This window comes from Periophthalmus magnuspinnatus, chromosome 9 (assembly GCF_009829125.3).
Source record: "Periophthalmus magnuspinnatus isolate fPerMag1 chromosome 9, fPerMag1.2.pri, whole genome shotgun sequence".
Lineage (NCBI taxonomy): Eukaryota > Metazoa > Chordata > Actinopteri > Gobiiformes > Gobiidae > Periophthalmus > Periophthalmus magnuspinnatus.
This window is the reverse complement of record NC_047134.1, coordinates 14,252,974-14,275,578: the sequence shown is the minus strand read 5'-3', so window position 1 is coordinate 14,275,578 and position 22,605 is coordinate 14,252,974. Positions and strand designations below refer to the sequence as shown.

The 22,605-nt window shown below is 38.6% G+C and overlaps 1 protein-coding gene across 4 annotated transcripts in view; it reads left to right on the top strand.

Annotated features, from left to right (window-relative positions):
- The first annotated feature begins 1,331 nt into the window (after positions 1-1,331).
- The window catches only part of trpm3 (transient receptor potential cation channel, subfamily M, member 3), a 79,250-nt gene continuing 57,976 nt past the window's right edge, over positions 1,332-22,605 (top strand). For 3 of the 4 annotated variants that reach the window (XM_055224204.1, XM_055224202.1, XM_055224203.1), the window contains exon 1: positions 11,854-11,943. In XM_055224204.1, the coding sequence (XP_055080179.1) occupies positions 11,854-11,943 (90 nt within the window). Of the gene's footprint in view, positions 1,536-11,853; positions 11,944-22,605 lie in introns of those variants that run through there. The other variant, XM_055224201.1, reaches the window with a different exon arrangement.

Here is a 22,605-nt window from a genome sequence, read left to right as displayed (position 1 = left end):
CGGTCTCCAGCGCCGCTTCTGTGGGTTGTTTAGTCGCTCTCTGTCTGTCTGATCCTTGGGGGATCTAAGATGTTTTATTCCCAGTCTCTAAGCTCACTCACTCTATTATCACTGCACAGTTCTTGCTGCGTGCTCTGGTCTTTCCCCATGACAGTCTGAGTGAATCATGGGCTAATATTATAATGACACAGCCCATAGTACATGAGAGCTAATCCCCAAACGAGCTTTTGTTGTGGCCAAAAGCAACGATGTCCCTGGTGTTGACTCAGTAAAATGACTTATTGGGCTTTTCAACCCTACTCTCATTTTTTTTTTTTTTTTTACTTATATCTACTACTAGTATTAATGTAGTATTACAAACTTTATGAATAGCTAGCTATAAGAATTTCATTATAAACAAATTATTTTACCACTTTACACTACATACTAGACAGAAAAAAATGTGAAAGTAAAACTAAAGATACTAGATTACCAGGCCTAGTGGGTAGAAAAACCTGGAAATGAATGAAAGCCCCTTTCAGTGTCCAGACTGACCACAGAGACAGCAGCTCAGATGGCTTAACTCATGAACTGTGAACCATGTCCATCAAAGCAGAGAAAATCAGTGGCTCACTGAGGAGCTGTATAAAACCAACTGAGGTTTAGTGGCTGTGGGTATTCTCAGTGAGAGAGTGACTTAAACCATGTCTGTCATTGTGGCTCTCAGTCTGCTCTAAGCAGCTCTATGCTTTCCTCCACAGGAAACCTGCTCTCTGGAGTTATGCCCGTTTCATCATTTTACATGTCGGAGTGCCTTTTCTTTTATCCTTACTTCACCTGTCTCACATCATAAATGTAAGTTCATTTTGTTATCATTTCTTTTGTGCCACACAGCCCTTTTCACCCAGATTGTAATGTGGTTCCCTCCACCCTCCCCATCTGCGCGTGCCTTGTTTGCCTCCCTCACACTCACTTGCTCGCTCTCATTGTGAAGAGGGAAACAGCATCAACAGCCAAGCCACAGTAACAGCACATGCAACAGGGTGCAGACAGCACCTTCTGCTACAGCACCTCTCCTCCAGCTCTCACCCCTCCAAGGACACCTCCAGGGAACGAAGACACAAGTCCAGCCAAAGCAACATTTGTGATCCTTCTAATTTGTATCATATACTGAAGAAAGAAGAGAGGAAAAGTTCAAGGAGCAATCGGAAACGTGATGAATAATTTGTGAAGAAAAAAGACAACCAAGAAAAAAGAGAGCCACACAAAAAGAAAGTAAACCCGTTGAGGAGTGAAGATGCCACCTGTGGCTTCTGTTCACATTTAAAGCAGCCTCTCTTAAATCCACACCAATGGCTTCAAAGAAGAAGTGGACTGAGAGGAGGGAGCTGCGCAGAGACAGGCCATTCTCCACCCGAGATGATGCTTCTGCGGTGCCCGGGACATCTGGCCCCGGCCGCTCCACCACCAGGGGGCGCTTCTCAGAGTCATGGAAAAGGCTGAGCTCCAGAGGGGGGTCCACCAAGAGGGGAGGGCTCAACTCTCAGCAGCCACCGGTAAGATGTTTTAAGACACACACGTCACCTAAAAGAATCCTTTTTATGGCTTAGACATAGACAAGACATGCCACAATAGTTTGTGTCTCAAGAGAGTCTCACCTGGGATAGAGCACAGCAGCTGTTAGGAATTTGGCTTTAATTAGTCAAAAGGCCTCTGTGGCAAGCAGCTGTAGGAGCACAGGAGCACCTGTTGCATACTTAACAACATTTAGTATTTCATAGAAGTACAATGTTAACTTTAAATAATAGTTACTTAATTAACTGTGATATGAATGATTATTTGCATAATTTCTCTCAGCAAAAGAGCATTGCATTGGTCATTGTAATGATGTTGTATCAAGTCACTTTTAAACACTTAAACGTCATGATGGCTGCACAATATACAATATATTGATATTGCCATATTGCATTAAGCAACACTAAAGGTATTATATCAGACAGAAATGTATTGTTTTTTTGTTTTACTTTTACTTTTTTTATTGGTAAGTCCTATTTAGCCTTGCTTTGGCTTTACTTTGGTCTCTGTTATGTTTTTCTGACACAGTATGACTGAAGTTGTATCTTTTTGTTTTTATTTGACTAATTTGAGTTTGTGTCAATAAATATTCCAATATCTCAATATTGTTATCATAATACTGAATATAGTTATCAAATATCACATATGTTATAATATCGTGCAGCCATACCAGGATGATGACGTCCTACAAATTATAAAGTTAAAAGACAACCTGGGGTTTATTGCATTTGTCAGTTTTGGATACTGACAAATGCAGTATACTGTCATACTGATTTTTTTTACACTACAATTTAGTCTTTTATGGATTCATGAGTGCCTCGTTTCCCCTCTCTCCTCCTAAAATATGGCACTGATGTTTATGTATCAGTGAATCTGGCCTCTAGCTGAGAATTTATGGACTGTTGCACACAGCCAGTAATCTGTAGGGTGATCTGAGGCAGTGATATACGCTGTGACGTTGGCTGGAAAGTGTGGGAGACCCATTTGCACTCATGGAGAGTCTCATGTCATACCTTCCATTTTTACCTAAATCCAGTGGTGCTGTACTTAAAGAAGTGCAGTTTGATGTGTAGGTAATGTGTTTGTGAACTCCCCTCTTATCTTTCTGAAGCGCCATTTTATGTTTTTGGTGTGCACCTGTAGTCCCAATGACCCGCTCTGCTCCATCCTCTGGGATTTGTGTCGCTTGGATATCAACAACAGGGAAGGGATCACAACACTGCTCTCAGCATCAGATATTTTGTACCTTTAGTTGTATGGAGTGATCATGTGGCTTTGTGTTGGTTGGTCTTATTTGTGTGACTTAGATTAGAGGTAGAAAACAGTGAAAGATTGGAAAACAAATCAAGTGACTGAAGCAGATCTTTTTCAATTGTGTTTTGATACCGATATGTGACCCTACTCTGAGCTGAGGCAAAGGTGTTTTTATTTTTTCAATGTAATAGGTAGTTTTGAGATCTGTTATTTAGCAAATTGATGTCTGAAATTCCATAGCCTTAATATATGCAGACCAATGTGCTTCCTTTAAAGTTGGAAAAAGCAAGAGCTAAATAACTGTGTTGTGCAGAAGTTTATAACTGATGTCTTTTCTTAACCATTTCATAGGAGACCACTTAACATGTGAAAGTCTTTTGTGAAATGCTTGGCCTCTATGGGGCTATTGTGATGTGGGCTGGCATTACACTGCTGGTTTTTTCTATAGTGAGCCATATCAGATCACCATGGGACCTCCACTCTCCCCGAAAGACACATTCACCTAGACCAACTGTGGCTTAAAATGTCCACATTTAAATTCTTCTTTTTGGAGTTGCTTCAGTGGTTTTGACTGTACTTCATGTTATGTTGTCATATTTTGTATGTTTTTGCTGTTCTGGTAATAAACCTGGCATGTTTTTAGTCTGCGTACACTCAGTATAATGAATATTGGTTAGTAAATTAGTTGTTAATTAATTATAATGAATCAGATTAGCTGCCACATCCCTAATTTAAGCCATAAATCATAATTTGTTTGTCCATGGAATACTTGTAATAACTTTTTCATGTTTGCAAAGATGGTTTACATGACAACTCTTCAAACAGGTAGAGTACCCCTAACGACCAACTCGTAGTATGTTAACAAACAGAAGCAGATGGTCTGAAAACCAACAAATAAACTCTAAACATGCACAAATAGCAGTTGTGTGGAACAGCTGGCTACATTTATATCTCTTCATTGTATTTCATTGAAATTAAAGTATTATAAAAAGATAACAAAGAAGAAGTTTTTGGTTTCCATAGAAACAGTCCATAGTTCATTTAATGTGAAAAAAACAACTCTTTGAATGCTTATTTTTTCCCCCTTATCAAACTGTGTGGTGCTTCAGTGGTTAGAGTTAGCATAGTGAAAGACAAGTCAATGTAATTCTTTGTTATGGTTAAAAGTATTCTTTTTATTCTCATACATCAGAGTTTATTTTCAGACTGTGTTCATTTTGCTCTTCAACTCTGCACACTTGCACATTTACTAGGCTGATGTCAGTGTTCGTGACTGCATGACTGTCAGGTTTGAGGGACCACTGACAGGGTGACACTGGGACTCAAATGTTAAGAGAAGGTTTTGTTGTTTTCATGTTTCATTGGGATTTGTTTTGTTCACTGTGGGTTCAGACACAAGCTGCATGAGGTCTGAGCTTAGTGGACATTTTTGTTTTAAAGGTGCACTTTGTAACTTGAATTGTCCATTATCTACTTGTCTCCATGAATGTGTTATTTCTTTGCCCAGAATGTTCCACAGTATAGCATTTCTATGGAGACAAAGCCACCACCATGTGACCATGTTATAGGTCAATTCTGTGGAGAGGTGACCCCACTCAAAGAAAGAATTGATGTTCAAGGTATTTTTGAGCAAAAAACCTCAAAAACATGTAACTGAGTAAATGTAAGAAAGAGATGTTTGGTGTCATATTGTGGAACATTCAAGGCAAGGCCATAGCATCAGAGACAAGCAGATTGCATACCCTTCACCAGAAAAGTCACCTAGTGTACATTTAAGAGGAAAAAGAAAGCATAATGGACTTGTTTGATGCAAGTACAGTATTGCATTACACTACATAGACTACAGTGTCTCACAACAAAATATATTTGTTTCTTTTGGAAACATGCTATGTGCCATCTGACATCTATCTTGTCTGTTCGACAGTAAAATGTTATTCTTCAGACGGAACATTGAGCACTATGGCTGATTATAAAAGAGTCTGCGAAGTTTAGACAGTGTGGCCACATTGTACAAATAAGCTGGTTATTAGCTGGTATTGATAGAGTTTATGTGTAGAGGCGATGACTGACACTGGTAGCAACAGTAACTTGGAAACAGTGTGAAGTCTAAAGCGAAGTTAGTTTAAGCAGCAATAGTGGTAGGAGGTGTTAAGCGGTGGGTGAATGTGCAGGGGGAACAAAGACAACGGAGATAAAAAGTAAATCTGTGAGTGTGAAGTATGTGTGACACAGATGGAAAGTGAGAGGGACGAGTTAGAGATCCCTTTTGGCGTTACAAATTAAAGGGCTGCATTTGATGTGTCTTCTCCTATATCGTGCAGCTGTAGATGCTGCTCTCAGATACTATTCACAGCAATGACGTGTCTGACTGAACAGACAGCTACAAAAAGCACTAGACGTGAACAGAAAAGAGACAGAGAATTGGAAAAAGCAAGGAAACAAGGTGATTTGGGTTATTTTGGTGGTTGATAAGGCAGTGAATCTCACACTCAAAGTGGATTAATGCTACAGGACCTGACAGAGAATTCACTGTAATTATGTCTGCGGAAATGTGGTCAACCTGAAACCAATTATGACCTTAAAAGCTGCGCTGTCCATTTGAGCACTTTGACTCGCTCACTTCATGGGCATCAGTGGCGTGTTTTTGATGAACAATGCAACAAAATAGATCACATCACCACCTAACACTATAACACATGTGTGTATATATGTATGCAATATCATTCTCTATTTTTTGTCAAATTGTACTAGCCTAGGAACACTGACACCATCAGTCGCATTGAAGTTTCTTGACACTAGTGGTTGGCAGGTTGGTATTTGCATTACATACATGCCTTTTACAGTAGTTACAAGTTGTACACAAATGTCAGTTGTATAATAATAATTTACTTAATTATCTTATGCACAGTAATAGTGTCTCATTGAATGAAATAATTGTACAAACACCACCCCTTCGTAAGGCAATAATTAGAGTTTCTCCTTTTATGGATTTGTCAGATTACTGGCATGGGTTCTGATCAAAGCTTTTGAAAGCCGCCTTTAAGCTGCCTTTCCCTGATTTCCTTCAACTAATTTATTCTCAGTCAGAGTGGCAGAAGTGAGGAAACAGACAGAGAGGTTTTGGTGATGCTCAGTCATGCCTCAGTACAAACACTTCCATTAGACACTTCACGTCTGGTTTTAGATTCTGACACTCCAATGATTCCGGTTCCATTACTTGAAAATGAAAAAGTTGATGATGAAAATATTTTCAATATGTCACTCATGTGTATTATACCACCAGTCCTCGGTAGAAGGGATACTTTTATACATGTTAATGTATTTGTCTTGAATAGACCTGGTCTGATCACAAACCTCTGTTGTCTTCTTTGAACTACAGCTTTGAAGTGCTTCTGTCTGATGCCATGTACTCTGGGCTTTGAGGTCAATGGTACCATTGTATGTATTTACAGGAGTAACGGTGTGGCAATAAAAGCCATTACCTGGAGCCTGGGGCCAGTAGGCTGTGGTGTCCAAATTATTACAGAGACTCGGGACCATGATACATTGTACCCCCGTCACCATAGCAACATCAGTGTGCCCTGCACATCAGAAAAATATTGTTTTCTATTTCATATCTTTGTCATAGGAATGATGAGCTTCATCATCAACTTTACTGTTTTGAGGATCACTACAGGACAGATCTTGAGGTTTGTTCAAGACCTGTAGACTCATTGCTGGTCTTTTTATGTTATTTTGTTTGTTAAATTACACTATTACTGTATACACTACTATTAGAAAGTAAAATCAGCTGTTATTGCTGTGACTTCTGATGCGAGGCCATGTATGCGCTGCTCTGTTGACTCTTAAGATTATATCGGCAAATGCTAATCTGCCATTTATGGATTTATGTGTTGAAGTGTGTGGAGAACACTGAGCTGGCAGAGATGGCTGGACTTCAGGTAAAGAAACTGATGAACCCGTCTACCAAAATACTGTAACTCAAATGTGGTTGCTGGAAGTATAATTATAAAAAAAAAAGCCAAAGTAAAACATGAGCAAGCAAAGCACAGACCAGTGTAAAGGTAAAAAGCACATTTATTTGGAAATAATATTGGAAGAACGAAATTAACCTTTTTGACATTATGAGCAAGCGAATCTAGAGAAAGGAGCAGCATATTTCTCTTTTGTCTATTTGGACTCTTGGCTGGCCTATTTCATTTCTAAATATATTAATAATGACCCTGTGTTCTCACTGCATAACACACAGTTGTCTATTAGGCAGGGACATTTAATAATAGACCTATGTGACATTTTTTCTCTCAGTACATTCCAATATAATATAGATTTACTGTCTTCCTGAAGGATCCTTTTGGCATTTACATAATGGTTTCTAGTCCATTATCAATATATACAGAGCATTTTTTCCTTTCCAAAGTTGTATAAGGTACTCAGTTGTCCTAGTAGGGAAAACATGTCCTTTTCACCCATCTTTCAATGCTACTGAGGCAACCTGTCAAGAGCAGGGGATGCCCAGAGACCCATGACCAGATTTTGAGCTAGGCTTGGTCAGCTTAGCTGGAATGTTTTACCTATTTTGCATGTTTTTGGTTAAAGGGAGAAACCTAGAGGATACCCACTATGACACAGGGTGAAACATGTACTCTGCACACCTGGGCGGCCCAGGAGTCAAGCCTGGAGCCTTCTTACTGAGGGGTGTTTGTGCTAGCTACTCAGCCGCCGTGCCTCCATGCTACCATACAAATAGTATAGGTCAATGGAAACTATATATAATATATATATATATATTTATAACTTTTTTTTCTCAGTGCCTGATATGAAATCAGGCTAAACTTTTCCTGTTTTATTATGTAATATTTATTTCCTGTTTTTTATTTATCTTTAATATTTTTATTATTTCATATTTATTTCCTGTTTTTTTTCTATTTGCTAAATGCTAGAATAACGAGAATTTGGACAATTTTATATTAGACAATTTGGGAAAACCCAAATGATGATGTCATGTCTTTGGAAGCTTCTGGTTTATTGACAACATTTGAGTTCTGTGGATGGATTTGAAGACACACCTGAAACACACTGCTTCAGGCAAATTAGCCAATTTCCAGATGCCTGAAGGTATCACATTCATCTGTTCAAACAATCATACTCAACTATAAACACCAGCCGTCATACCACTCAGGAAGGAGCGAGGTTCTGTGTACCAGAGAGCATGCTTTGGTCCAAAATGTGCAGATCAACCCAAGAACAAAAGCAAAAGACCCTGTGAAAATGCTGCTGAAGCTGGTAAGAGTGTGTCATCATCCACAGTGAAACGAGTAATGTACTGACATGGGCTGAAAGGTCACTCTGCGAGAAAGAAGACATTACTCCAAAAGAAACATAAAAAGCCAGATTTTGCAAATACACACAGGGACAAAGTCCTGTGGTCTGATGAAACAAAATTGTTATGTTTGGAGGAAAAAGGAGGAAGCTTGCAAGCCCAAGAACACCATCCCAACTGTGAAACACGGAGGTGGCAGCATTATGTGGCATGTGGGGTTGTTTTGCTGCAGGAGCGACTGCTGCACTTCACAAAATAGATGGAATCATGAGGAAAGAATATTATGTGGAAATAACTGAAGCAACATCTCAAGACATCAAAGCTTGGGCATAAATGGGTCCAAATGGACACTGACCCGAAGCATACTGCCAAACTGGTTACAAAGTGGCCTAACGATAACAAAGCCAATGCTTTGGAGTGGCTATCACAAAACCCTGATCTCAGACCAACTTGGTTAAGTTACACCAGTTCCGTCAGGAGGATTGGGCCAAAATTCCTGTCAACTATTATAAGAAGTTTGTGGAAGACTTTCCAAAATGTGTGACCCAAGTCATACAGTTTAAAGTCAATAGTACCAAAAAACTATTGAAATGTATGTAAATTTCTTGAAAAGTCAGAAAAAGTCTGAAAGTCATGAAATATTGTATTAAAAATTCTTCTCTCATTATTCTGGCATTTAGCAAAGAGAAATAATTTTGGTAATCCTAATTGACCTAAAACAGGAAAACTTTAGCTTGATTTCATGTCAGATATTGAGAAAAAAGCGTGTATATATATATATATATATGGTGTATGTAAACTTCTGGTTTCAAATGTATATAATATATGGTGGTTTGTGGTATTGCGGTACAGTATCTTGAATGAGGATTACATCACCAAATAAAAATATATGTGATATATTGGAGTAGTTTATGTGTTTAGTGTGTGTTTATTTCCTCTGTCCTGACAACCTGCAAGTGGTACAATATATTTTAAATGCATGGTAGACTTAACCAGGCATTATGCCTGTCATTATATATATTGATCAGATTTTTAGCCATCCATTTGCAGCACAACAGCACTGTGTGGCTTCATCTGAATACTTTGGCTGGCCTGTGTGAGACTCTCTACTGTGGGCTCTTTTCCTCTCCCAGATGGAGGAGTGTTCCCGGCTCAGCAGAGGTTTTCCTGCTTCCTCAGGGCAAAGGTTGTAGGGGGTAGCATTGAGCGTGATTGTGTATTAGAGTTAGTCTGTGTATATGGAGCCAGATATTGAGCTGTCACATTTGTTGGTGCCTCTGGGTGTTCACTTAGTTTAGACCAAAGGAACATAGCCAAGATAGATCAAAGCTTTGACGCCCCCTCTTTACACAATAAATGACTATATTACACAGTCAAGTAGTTGGCAAATAGGCCAAAAGGGCATGGTACGCAGCTACATATACTTTCTTATAATTATGCTGAATGGGTTACTATTTTTCTGTTGTGCTGTGCTGTTTGATAAACACATTAATGAATTCTGTTTTTATATAATTATTTGCTTTTATTGTTTTTAATTAGTATTATTATTCTCGTATAATTATATTTGATGACATCTGTAATAATTCATTGTTAAATCTGTAAACTTTTGCAAGCAAATCTTACATGACATTGCACATAGATATCCAGTGTTTGCTGGCTAATGATTGTTGTATTTGATGAAATGCTGATTTAGCCTTTAAGATATTTATCATAACAGGGTCATTGTCATTTGTTGCAAGTAGGTTCTTTTGGTTTGCTAACAAAACCCCAACTGTGAGGAATGAATCAGTGAGAGAATTAAATCCCATCTTGTCACGTATTGTTCTTTGCCAATGCTTTTATTGTTGTGATAATTAGAGCGGCCAAGTTGGGTGAGAAGAAAATAAACAGCGTTGGTTGCAGGTGTGGGAACCTGGTGCCCTCTGGTGGACACAATGCGTATAAGTTAAAACAATATATTATCCATAATTATTACCTATAAAACTAAATAGATTAAACTGGGTCAGTCTTGTTTAGAGAAATTGTACTGGCATTGAGTAGGGACTCATATTAATGAGAATAACCCAGATATGATGTGTGCAAGGCAGGCTGCACTTGTTATTGCACATTTGAATGTTGCCACCTAGAGTCCAAATGAAGGTAGTGCATTATAAGCCAAGAATGGAACAGAAACAAGTCAATGCATTTGAGGGATTTTGATGAAGTGACTGTCAGGTGCAGTGAAAGTGAGTCAATCAGATACTTGAATGTCAGTGGCCACACTGCTTCTTCTTTGTTTTAATGTCTTTTATAGATAAAATGTATCTGTTTTACAGATAAAAATGTATCTGTTAGTACAATTATAACCTTATGTTTATTTTTTAAGCACAAGAGATTCTTCCTGTATTTTTATACTTTATTTTACAGTTCTAAACCAATGTGTACGGTAAAAGGTATTGTGGCGTTAAAGACAAGATGGCCTTGTTCTTATCTAATCTTTTTATGCATTTGTAACTGTATTCAGCTGCGTGTCTCTGAGGCAGATACTTTCACAATGATGGCCAATAGTTTCAATAGCACAACCATATACTGTGCACAGAAAAACATGGGGTCATTTTAGTTTAAATGTTTTAATTTTTTACTGACAAGTAATACAAGTGATTTATGATTAAATTTACAATGTACATTTTAAACTCAGTGCACATTTTGAACATGTCCACATTGTCCAGATCCATTCATGTTTGCGAGAAGACTGAAATATAATATAACCTAATACAATAACTACATGCAATTCATAGTGTTTGCAGATCTAAACTTCAGGATATGCACATTTTAATACATCTCAAGACCTAAAAATTAAATTTTTGTGATTTGCATTTATTCATGCAGCTTTAATGTGTTTCATGTGGTCTTCATGAAAGAGTGAGCGCTAAAACATAGTGTTACTATGAATTACTTTGTTTTGTCACAGTTTCCTGGAGTTCCCCTCAAGAAACTGTCCATTTGAAACTGTCCATTTGGACCAACTCACAGAACACCCCCTCTTCACCTCATACAGTCCATCTTGCGCTTATTTCTGTTTTTACTTCTCTTGGCTGTAATTGTATCAGCTTCATCCATTGTACCATGGGTGTATCTTAGTTAATGCCTCTGCCTCTTTCTCTCCTCCTCCTCGCATCTCAGGGACTCCAGTGTTCTCAAATGAGCCGCTGCCTGACAGACTGCTCCGTTTATGCGCTCCACTCTGCGCAGCGCTGCTCTGCGCTATACTGCACTGCACTGCTCTCTACGGCAGCTCTCTTCTCTGTCTCTCCTCTTTTCCTCTTCTCCTCTCTCTCTGTTTCTCCTTTTCCTTCGCCTTTCTGTCAAAGTGCATCTTCTTCAGTGTGTTGCTTTGTTGTTTGGGAACCTCTGTAGGCTTCTTTTCCTCACTAAAGCGGAGTGCGCTCCTGCAAATGGATGTGGAGATGCTCTGGTGCTCCGGGCTTGGATTGCCTCCGACTTTTTGGATCTGAGTGAGTGGTAGACGAAGGGGCAACGGCTGCCCAGGTGAGAGCTGGAGGGGGGGCAGTGGAGGTGGTGGTTCTGGTCTATAGTCGTCTGTCGAGGGTCATGCCCTGGGACCTGTACGTTTGTCGCCAGTTGGAGACACTCTCCCTTTTTTGCCCCCCTTGTGGGGCAACACTGATCCTGGAGCCACTAAAAGCTGCTGGAGATCAGTGGCTGCACCGTGAAGAGCGGGCAACATGAACCAGTTGGATGCGCCACGGCCACTCAACTGGACCATCAGAAAACTGTGCCACGCAGCCTTCTTGCCATCTGTGCGCCTGCTCAAGGTAAAGCAACTCTCCAAAGAGAATTAACCAAAAGCATGCTCTGGCTCTGTGAAATGTGTCAGACACCCCCTCATCTTCTTAGTACTTTCACAGGGACAATGGAGGGTCTATGGAATGATGGAAAGAACCGCTCCAAAAGTGCATCTGCCTCAAATCTAGTTCTTGTTTGGATTGTATTTCTTTATCGTCATAACATAGTACACAGATAACATTAAAATAAACATAAAATGGTAGGACAAGTTAATTAAATTCACAAGAAAAAACAGGTATTAAGTAAACAATAAAGAGCAGCATTCCATAAGAAGAGATGGTAGCGCAGGAGATGAAATGAAATGTGACACACAGGGCAAATACAATTTTAGAAGAATAGGAGAATGTGTAACATCAAGTTACAGAAAAGGCAAGACATTGCTCACTGCTCTTAGATATTTAGCTCTGTTTTCTATAATTAGGGATATAATATGATTCAAAGATGATGAGCACATGAAATGTTCCCCTTGTCTTGTATGCTGAGGTGCTTGAAACACAGACTGGGTAAACCAGTGATTTTATTCATTCATTTGCTTTCATAATCCAGTTGCTGGCACTGTGTAAAATAGGCTATTGTCGGAGGTCGTGAATGCCTCTTCTTTACTCTACTTTGATGTGGCTTTATCAAAGTGTCGAGTGGTGGAGCTGCTCCTCACAATCATATCGACCATTTGCATTTGTAAAGCCTGTTTAAATTAACGCCATTGTACCAAGTGATTGAACAAGGCGCTTTTTCGCCTCGGCTGTTGTTTAGTGTATGAGTCTGGAACATATGCTCCACTGTGGTACTTGGAAATTATCAGCGGCATCTCCTGCCACACTCTGAGATCTCATTAAAACCTTGGACTTATTTATTGTTACATTATTAACAGCAAGCTTTCAGTTGCTGTTGCTTGAAGGGTATCTTTCAGTGTGTTGGACACTGAGCCATCTAACTGAGAAGTTAAATGGTGTGTTGCATAAGACTTGGAGTGGTGCAGTGATGTTACTTCCACTGTGGGCTAATAGAACAGCAACAGTGATTCAGGTGGTACAGTGGTGGCTTCATAACCGGATGGTTGGTGGTTCAATCCCAGCTCCAACCAGTGCTTACTGTTATTGTGTCTTCTGGCTTCACCTACAATGACTGGCCTAGGAAGAACCTGGAATGAGTTGTGGTTGTTGGAGAGATGGATTGGACGGACTACATAATATGCCAATAGGCCTATTGTGTACATTACTGAAGCTGTCTATATGCTTTTTATGACCAAGGGCATCCAGAGTACAGTACTATAGGGGCACAATTCATACTGCAGCAACTATGTGTACACCTTATTGGTTACTTGTGTGCATTATTATGACATGATAGTGTTGTGTATGTTTGAAAGGGTTTAAAGGTGATAAGTATTATAGTGTTCATTAAACATGTGCTTCAATAGATTTTGTGAAAACCTTATGAAATATTGCTCATTTCTATAGCTTCTATGCAACAAACCTCTTAATTATAACACCAAAGTGAAAACTGAATTTTGTGTTGACACAGTGTTCAACAGTAATCAATCCTATTACAACAGATTCCATCGACCTCTCCAATACCTTGCCATTGTTTAAGTGCCAATTCACTTAAGAGACTCAAGTGTTATGTTCCCGTTAAAAGTGTTTTTAAGACAGAGCAGATAAAATGTCTTTCTTTCTACTGTGTATCCTGTGCTCCATGAGGCTCACCTCAGTGCTGTGGCTTGTTGTTCTCATCTTAGTTGGTTTCATTGAATAGAATAACAGTATTTATGAATTAGAAACTGTCAATATCTGAAAATCTTATTCTCCTTATTCTTAAGATTTTGAACAGATTAGGCTGACAAAATGTGAGTGATTCTTACGTCATACAGCTGTCATCTCCTTTTTGAATTTTATCTTATTTCACACGTCTGTTGCTCTAATTGTGTTTAGGAAGTTATTAATTTTCCTTGTCTCTATAGCATTTCCCCCTACATTCATCTTTTTCCTTTTTGATTCTAATGCAGCCAGCCATAATCACAAACACTCCATCTTATGCAAAATGCATGGGGGCCGGATGTAACGACTTAAAAATAAATATATCACTCTGAAGCTAAAAATACATTTGTTACATAAAAGACACAGTGTTGCAACACTTTCTCTCCACACTTTAGAGAATCACAGCAGCACTTTTTAAACTATAACAAAAACTATATTAGAGTTTGTTGGTTATGTCTGACAATATACAGATTCAGCTCAAAGCAAAGTACTTTCATTGTCCTATAGGTGGAGCCACCCATTTTTGTATCAACAGCTGATTGCTCTTCAGAAAAACTTTTAAAGAGACAACAATGAGCCACAAGTAAAATGTACAATGTCTGTAAATGCGTTTGTGCCTAAAAGTGATTGAGTGGTGTCTCTTGATGAGCTAACAGATGGATCCTATAATGAGAAAGCATAGATGTTCTGTTCATTGTAACTGCAGGAAAAGTATGAAGAGAGACCTCAGACTCCAGGGGTGTCACTGTGCACACTGCTTTATGTCTCAATTAAGCAGCAAATACTACATTTATGAGATTTCAATTAAACCATTATCTTACTAATGAGGCAAAACAAGAACATAAGCTGCCAATTAACTCCTCGTTCCTTTATTTAGGCACACAAAAGCTTTGCAATTTCTAATTTGGCAATTGTCCATACAGCATTGTGATGGAAAAGGATTTGGCTACATGTGTTGTAAAACCTGGAATATTTCAGTGGCTTCTCTGTGGATCCTTTGTGTTCAAATCTAATCTTAAAGAAAAGTGACATTGATGGTTGTTGGCATCTATTGTTGTAACCACCTGTGACTGGAGTGTAGCAAAGGCCCTTAGTTGCTAGTACAGGCTCCAGCTCTTACTCCATTTGTGATACAGGAATAAGGGAATAGACAATGCTCAATACTGATTTTGAATACTGACCACATTGATAAAAAAAAAAGCTAATGTTTTGACAAAAGATTGTTATTTTCAACACTAAATAATAGTACTTTCTTTATGTGGTTTTATTCTAGCTCCGAATTAAGCTCAGGCTCATTCTAAAACTGTTTAGGGAAGGTCCAATTTTGTTCTGTTTAAGTGTTTTTTGATCATTGAAGGTTAAGCAGAAAACAACTGAAGGAAATAGAATACTACAGGCTCAGGAGTTTTCCGGTTGTGTGTGTCCCTCTGAACGTTGTAGTTATATCCCTGTGACATATTCTGACATGTTGGTTGGATATATGACTTACTCTCCTCATAAAAAATTGCCTGGTTGCCCCATCGTGAACATCCAAAACCCCTCTGGCTCTGTGCAGGTCAATGGTCAGTGTTCAAAGCTCACAGCTGACTACAATGACCCTGGAGGAAGCTACTAAGGCAGATAGTGATTCATCAAGGAAAAACTGATGTTATATTTTCTATAGTCTTTTGGCATGATGATTGGCGCACACAAAGTCTTAATAAAAAATAAAAATATTCTTATAACCACCTGTCATGATAAAACTATTTACACTTAGTCAATAGGTCAACAACAAATCTATAATTTCATCCAATCAATAAATGAGTTGTCAAGGTTTCCATGGAATCTCAATGAGGCGTGGAGAATGATCTGTGCAACTATTTGAATGAGACAATGAGACAGAGAGTGACCTCAGGAGGCTCAAATAGAAGCCTGGTATATGGTTAAAGACGCATGTGTAATCAATGAGGCAGTTGCTCCTGTTTGGCCCCCAATCATCATGAGCATGTGGAGAAATGCACAAATCAGCACCATGGACAGTGACAGCACAGCCAGCTCCAAGAGAAGATTATAGTTTGCAATCATGATACGTTTACAGCAAAAAAAAAAAAAATCTTGTGTCATTCCAAGATAGTTAACATCAAGGCTGATTATGAAGAAATAGTAATCATGATTATACATGTTTAAAACTATGATTTGCTTAGACTATTGGAAACATACTTTACAAGTGGAACAGATCAATCCGTAAGTAACCATTCCACTCAAAGAAATACAGATGTAGTTTTTGTAATCAATTAGAGCAATAAGTTGTTGTAAAAGTAAAAAAATCACATCTGTTGGTTCACTGTTTTTCATGTTTTATTTGGCCTTGATAGCTGCTTTTTGCACAAGCGCCTTATTGAGTACTGGCTGTTTACTGATAAAATTTCTCTAAACTCATACACAAAATGCTATAAAGGCTTCTGGATGACTGCAGTCTGCTAGCATGCACCCCCACTGACCCAGTTTGACACTTTACTTGGTGTAAATTTGTTATTTTTCCTGGCATGCCTTGGATGCAGAGAAATCCATCATACAGTCAGGACAATATTTATGTCATGTTTTGCATTTATTTTCCAAGAAAATGTGACTGCAGATTGTTCTGTTGTAAATGTTAGCTGGAACTGTTAATGTATATTTATCTTTACATTTATTCTGTTCTTTATCACTGTAATATTTGTTTATATGGGTTTTCTAAGTGCATATTGATGAAGCTATTTTCTACCTCTTTTGGCCACTCAAAGTCATTAATCTAGGAAGCACCAAACTGCTGGCACCGAAGACAAGTTAAAGTGCCCGAAGACACGACTGCTGTATGCTTTGCCCTATCGTTTTCTGATAGTACGTCTAAGTTTTAATATCTGATGTGATGAATAGAAAAAAAATAGTTGGTTCCCATTTTAATTACAAGACTTGTGACAGGTTATTAGATTTGAAAATGATTAAATGTTGCTCTGTTTGAAAGAGCGTTGTTGTATTCATCGGATCTGCCTTGTCAGCTTTATTTTGAGAGAACTGCTTCAGGTGACATCTACAAGAACACATTTGTTTAAAAAAGTGTGCCGACTTCAAAGGCTGTGATCTGTTTGAAATAGCAGAACATGATGCTGTCTACTTCTTTGTAAAATGCACTTTCATTACCACAAACCTTTTCAGATTTTTTTTGTCCAAGTTTATAGATTTTCACACTGGGTGATACGACATCAGTCTTTTTTTTCCTCATTGATCGATTGCAATTTTATTACTTTAAATAATTGCTATTTTAAACGAAAAAGTCAAATTTCTTTCTCCTGAAGTCTCAACTCTACTCCACACCACATGCTTTTACTGATAGTAAAAAGAGCCACACTGATCATTGATGATTAGAGATCATTGAATCCTGATTTCGATCAAAATTCAATTAATGGCACAGCTCTTATTCCTGGGCAAAACTGTCATGATATCTTGTTAGCACCTCTGTGGTATTTCTCCTCCCATGTATGATGCCACGTCCAAGGACAGCCCATTGTTTGTTGATTGCGTAGTGATTATGTAGGACCAGTGATTGGTGATTGGTTGTGTGTTCTCTCACATGTTGTGTCGATAAGGTAATGACTGACTCTGACTCCTCGTATAGGTTCTAATTTAAGCCTTTATCACTTGCCTTTATCACACACTAGATAAAAATCAATATGTCGCTGCGGAGAAGTCAAACCATTTAAAAGTACATGAGGGATATTTGCTTGGCTGTGATATTTTGAATCTCAGAAATGTACTGCAAAAATTCAACCACAACCAGTCACAAGATATTCCATTGTGTGTTATTGTGTGGATATAAATCGGCATGTAGGTTGAAAAGGATTTGCTGAGGTGACTTGGGAATGGAAAAATGCAAAGAAAAAAATGTCTTATTAACATAGAAATTTTGCACTCCAACACAACACATCAAGATACTGAATATTTATAATCACTTCATCATGGTGCTGTCTTCAATTCTTTCATTTTTGCCCCTCTGCGCTCCTCACTATATTCTGGCCGCCATGTTGTATTGTGTCAGTATCAGTGTTAGTTGGCTCAACACGGTCATTAGCTCGGAGAGGTGACATCTTAAATCAGGTTGGGGCCGCATTATTCCCCACAAATGTCACCTTCAGTATGCTCTGTGCTCCCAGTGCTAGCAGGTACTACACATGCACCAAAAAACAAACTGGACTGTGTTGCACGCCACATGACGCACACTTTTCACCACATCAGGTGGGCCGCGGGGACAGTGCATTTTGTGCAATGAGGTGTTTTTATTGCTGCTTGAACTTGGAATGATCTTTTAATAGACATGACTTCCTCCAGAACAATAGGGAAAATGGATAGAGAAACCCAGTGGGGCTCTTCTCGCCACTGAAATGCATTTGTGCGCACATAGGGTGATGACGAGTGTGAAGGTTCTTTGAAGATCAGTTGTAGTATAAAAGCTCAGATCCTAAGCTGTGGAGAAATACAGGATTGTACTGTGTTCTATAGGCCACATAGACAGAGTGTTGGCAGATTCATTTAGCTCTTTATTATAGTTTTCATCCTCTCACCACTCATCCCATGACACAGCTTGAACACAAAAGTAGCACATAATAGAAAATAACTCATTCAATATGGCGGTACAGCACAGGGTAGAATGTTGGAATGTTTGTTGAGCTGGTTCCTTCTGTGAGTTCAACCCTTTTTTTTGAAAATAATAGCCCAGAAACTCATAAATGTCAAATCGGGAGACAAAGGGCTGGAAATAAAAGCTTTATTCATCAATGGCAGCTGCTGTTTTGTATCACAGTAGGGTGTTTTAAAAATATATTGATTTCCGTAACATGCCTGAAAATAGCAAGGTATTCATTTCATTAACCAAAAAGGTCCCACAAATCTTTAACCTAAAATAAATCCCTTTTCTGGGTGTGGTAAAGAATTCACTGTAGCATTACCGCTTGAACTTTCTACATTAGTGGAGGGCAAGAAAGTGTAAGCACTGTGCGTGAAGAAAGATGGGCTAAGAGTATTGTTGTACAGTGTGCTCAAGTGTTGTGTTTAATGCATGATAATGGATAGTTTGCAATGTGTTGGCAGCTGCTAAAGAAAGTGTGAAATATATGAGAAGGTTTATTAATCATGCTAAGGTAAATGAGCTTGGCTTTGTGCACTGAGCGGTAGAAGTTTTCAGTGTCTGGGACGTCAGAGCCAGCGTGTGAATATGTGTGTGCAGACTGTAAATTGGATCTTGGGACATGGAAAATGAAAGTGAACAGCATGGTCACAGAGGGCTATTTTTGTCCTTCGTCAATCTTCCAGTCATTCTTAAAGGGGCTGTACCCAATTTTTTCATGTAATAAAGTAAAATATTTGTTTGTTGTTTTCCCCCAGTGTGTTGATTGTAAAAGCAGCTCAAAATAAGACCGATGCATGCTGTCTGCATCTAGATATAAAGCGTTTTTAATGGTTACAGACCAGGAAGTAATGAGGGTACACTGTTAACGTGTTGTTGTTTGCAGTGTTGTTGAGTGTGGAACAGCCGCAACAAAACTTTATTCTGAGAAGTTGTGAAAAACGCTCATAAACTCATCATGGTGAATAATTAGGATTCATTAAGAAAAGAAGGAATATGTTTCGACCGCTGCAAACTGTTTAAAAAGAGCATGCTTGTTTTTTCAAAGACAGTAAATATCATGTACAGTGCCTTTACGCTCTCTCAGTTGATCATTGTGTCCACCCCTTCTCTGTTAGCACAAATTGGTGTGATCTTTTACTCAATACGTGTAGATCATGCCCAGTGCATCCAGTCCTCGTTCTTCCTCATGCTTCACACTTTTAAAACTGTCATTACAGTTCTAGCCCTGAAGGAATGGCTGCCATTTTATGTGGCGTTTATAGCACTGCTCCACTTTGCCTCCAAAAGTGGATTTTTTTTTCCTAAAGTAAATCTAAAATTATCTCGGCACTCTCCTCTTATAAATCATTTCCACATGAACCCAGTTTAAATGTCTAACATGGTTCTGTCATCAAAAGTCAGATTTTTACTCTTGCATCCAAAAGTGTGTTACATAAAATCTATATTTGAATTAAAATCATGACTGAAATCTCACAGTATTTAGAGTCTAGTTCTAGCCCCAGGGAGAACTTGCAATGCTATATCTCTAATGCGGGATATCCCTCCACTGCTTTTCATCTGCAGTGGACAGCTTCACTATGCCATTTTAAAGCCGCAGTGAAATAGTGCAGCCTCAGCCAATAACCTTTTGACAACCGATGGGTGAAATGAATAATCTCATCGCCTAAAGATCCTATATTACTCTAAATTGACTCTTGTAAGCTTTAAGCCATGTTAGAATGTTGTTACCTCTTCAAAAACATATCTAGAGTTGTTTTGTTTCATTCATATATTTGAGTAAACCTTTATTATTACTCTGTCTACATCTTCCAAGCTCAAAATGCTCTGTTCCACCTTGTGATGTCATGAAGCAGTAGTTTTCAATTTAACAGCTACCTTTTACCTTTTGTTCAGAAGAGAGCAATTCCAGCGCTAAAATTATCCAAATGGTTCTAGTGAATGTGCATGGAGCACTTCCTCTTCCATGTGTGAATGAAACGACACCAACACACCTCCAGGTCCCTTTAAAGGGTGAGGAGGGTTGATTACTACTATTTTGTCCTCATAATTCATGTTGAAAAAAACCCTGTTTGTTTTTTTGTCCTTTTGTTTCCTATTTTTTGTTTAAATAGGTCCAAGGAAAAAAGAGAGGCGAGCTGGCAATTATTGCCGGACGTTGACATTGAACGAATCGATATTTTGAAGCAGCTTATGTCAGGATTTTTTATATACAGGACATGTTGTGATTGTATGGTATGATCTTAATGTCATTTATGATTACTTAGAAAGTAATGGATTATGGTACAAAGATAAACAGATACAAATGATAGGAGCAGTGTCTTTTAGTGGGATCTGACTGGCTTTTGATACATATACAGTGTCCTCTCATTTATTGAGGGGTTACGTTCCAAAAATAACCACAATAGGCAAAAGTAGAAAGCTTTACTTTTTACAATTCTTATATATTTTTAAGGCTGTAAAACCCTTTATACACTTTTCTCACACAGGCATTGACATTTTCTCACATTTCTCTCTTGTTTAAACACTCTCAAAGGTGAAACCTTTGTAAATAAAAAAAATAAAATAAGCACAGTATTATAGAACAAACCCAAATACTGTACTGTACTGTAAATAAAAATGACAGCTTTTAGAAATACTGTAACAAATTTAATTTTAATGATTAACCTGTGTTATGTTGGACACATAAGAAATGATTAATAGTGACTCACACGTGTTTCACAGTTCCTCTGACCGCGCCTCTTTGTCCTGGTGCCACGCCGCTGTAATGTCTCATAATTCTTTTTTCTGCAGCCACTGATCCACAAACCTAAAGCAGACTCCATCCTTACGATGGTCTTGTTGCGGGCAATTACAACCCTTTTTGCGTCCTTGTTAAAACTTATTGCTGCTGTTGTCTTTATGTTATTTTCCTCCTTCTTTATGCGACAAACCGAAGATTAATTTATTCTGTAATGGCGTCCTACAGCCGCGTAACTTCTGCCTTTCCTCAGTATGTCCAAAAGTCCAACTTTTTCTGCGATGGTTAGCATCTTCCTCGACCTTTTGGGTGCGGGCGCAGTTGCCTTTTCTCAGTGCAGAACGTTTCATCAACATTGTGAGTTTTGTCGGGGAGAAAACTTGCAAACATACAGCACTTTAGAGTCACACTGCGATGCAACATTTATGTAAATTAGGCTGAACACATTCTGTACTGTACAGGAGAAGCGGCACACCCCTTAGCCAATCAGGATGCAGAACACAATGCGTGTTCATACACTTAAAAAAAAAGGATGCCAAATTGCACCAAAACAACAAGACCGCAAAAGGTGAACTGCGATATAGTTAGGGACCACTGCACCAAGAAATACACTTTGTACATTAATATAACGTATATTGTTCTTAAGTCATTTATCTTGCATTCTATTCTAAGATACTTTTCTATACATTTAAACTGATCACAGGCTTTGTTCCTCCCACTTGAGTGTGGAACAACAGATTGTAGCAGAACATCAAGAGGATTATACACTCTCTAAAGACAACTGAGACACTTGTTCTGTGCATGTGCCTCATTCCAAATGGGAAAGATGACAATTTCCTAGTGGCGAAAAAAAAAAAAAAAAATAGATCGGGGAAAACCATTTAAAGAAGTGCACACACAAAGAGTACCTGAAGCAGCTAAGAGAATAGCCTGAATGAATGAGGAGTAAAAATAGGATGCAGGGCAGCCCCATAGTGATGAATGTGTGTCCATTTCTCTGTGGGATTGTTGGCAGGTGCTGTGGTGCGGAGTCTTGCCACCTTATGTAATGGAGCTTTATCCCTGTCAGTCGGAGGGTGAGGAGTAAACTACACTTCATCTGTTCCTGAGCCAGAGTGCAGCGAGCAGCAGATCATTACTGCAGAGAGCATGAATGGTTCCTGCAGACTCAGCACCTCATTTTCAACTTTCACTAACTTTTAAACTGCTTTCATACTTACTGGACTGGGCCTGACTAAATGTTGGCTAGTTCTGATGGGAAAACGTAGAGAGTGAATTCATCTTGTTGCTGCGCTGTTAAAAATACTGTAGGGGAAATTACTAATAGCACGAGCATTCAAACTGAGCTTTTTAGTGGCTATGCTATTAGTGCATTATCAGAATAACTAGCTGACTGTTAAAATAACTGTAATCATATTTTGAGATTCATGTTAGCAAGGCATTTTGTTGTTTTTAACTGTTTTAAGGCATTTTTTTTTTTTACCTCAATCATTTTTTA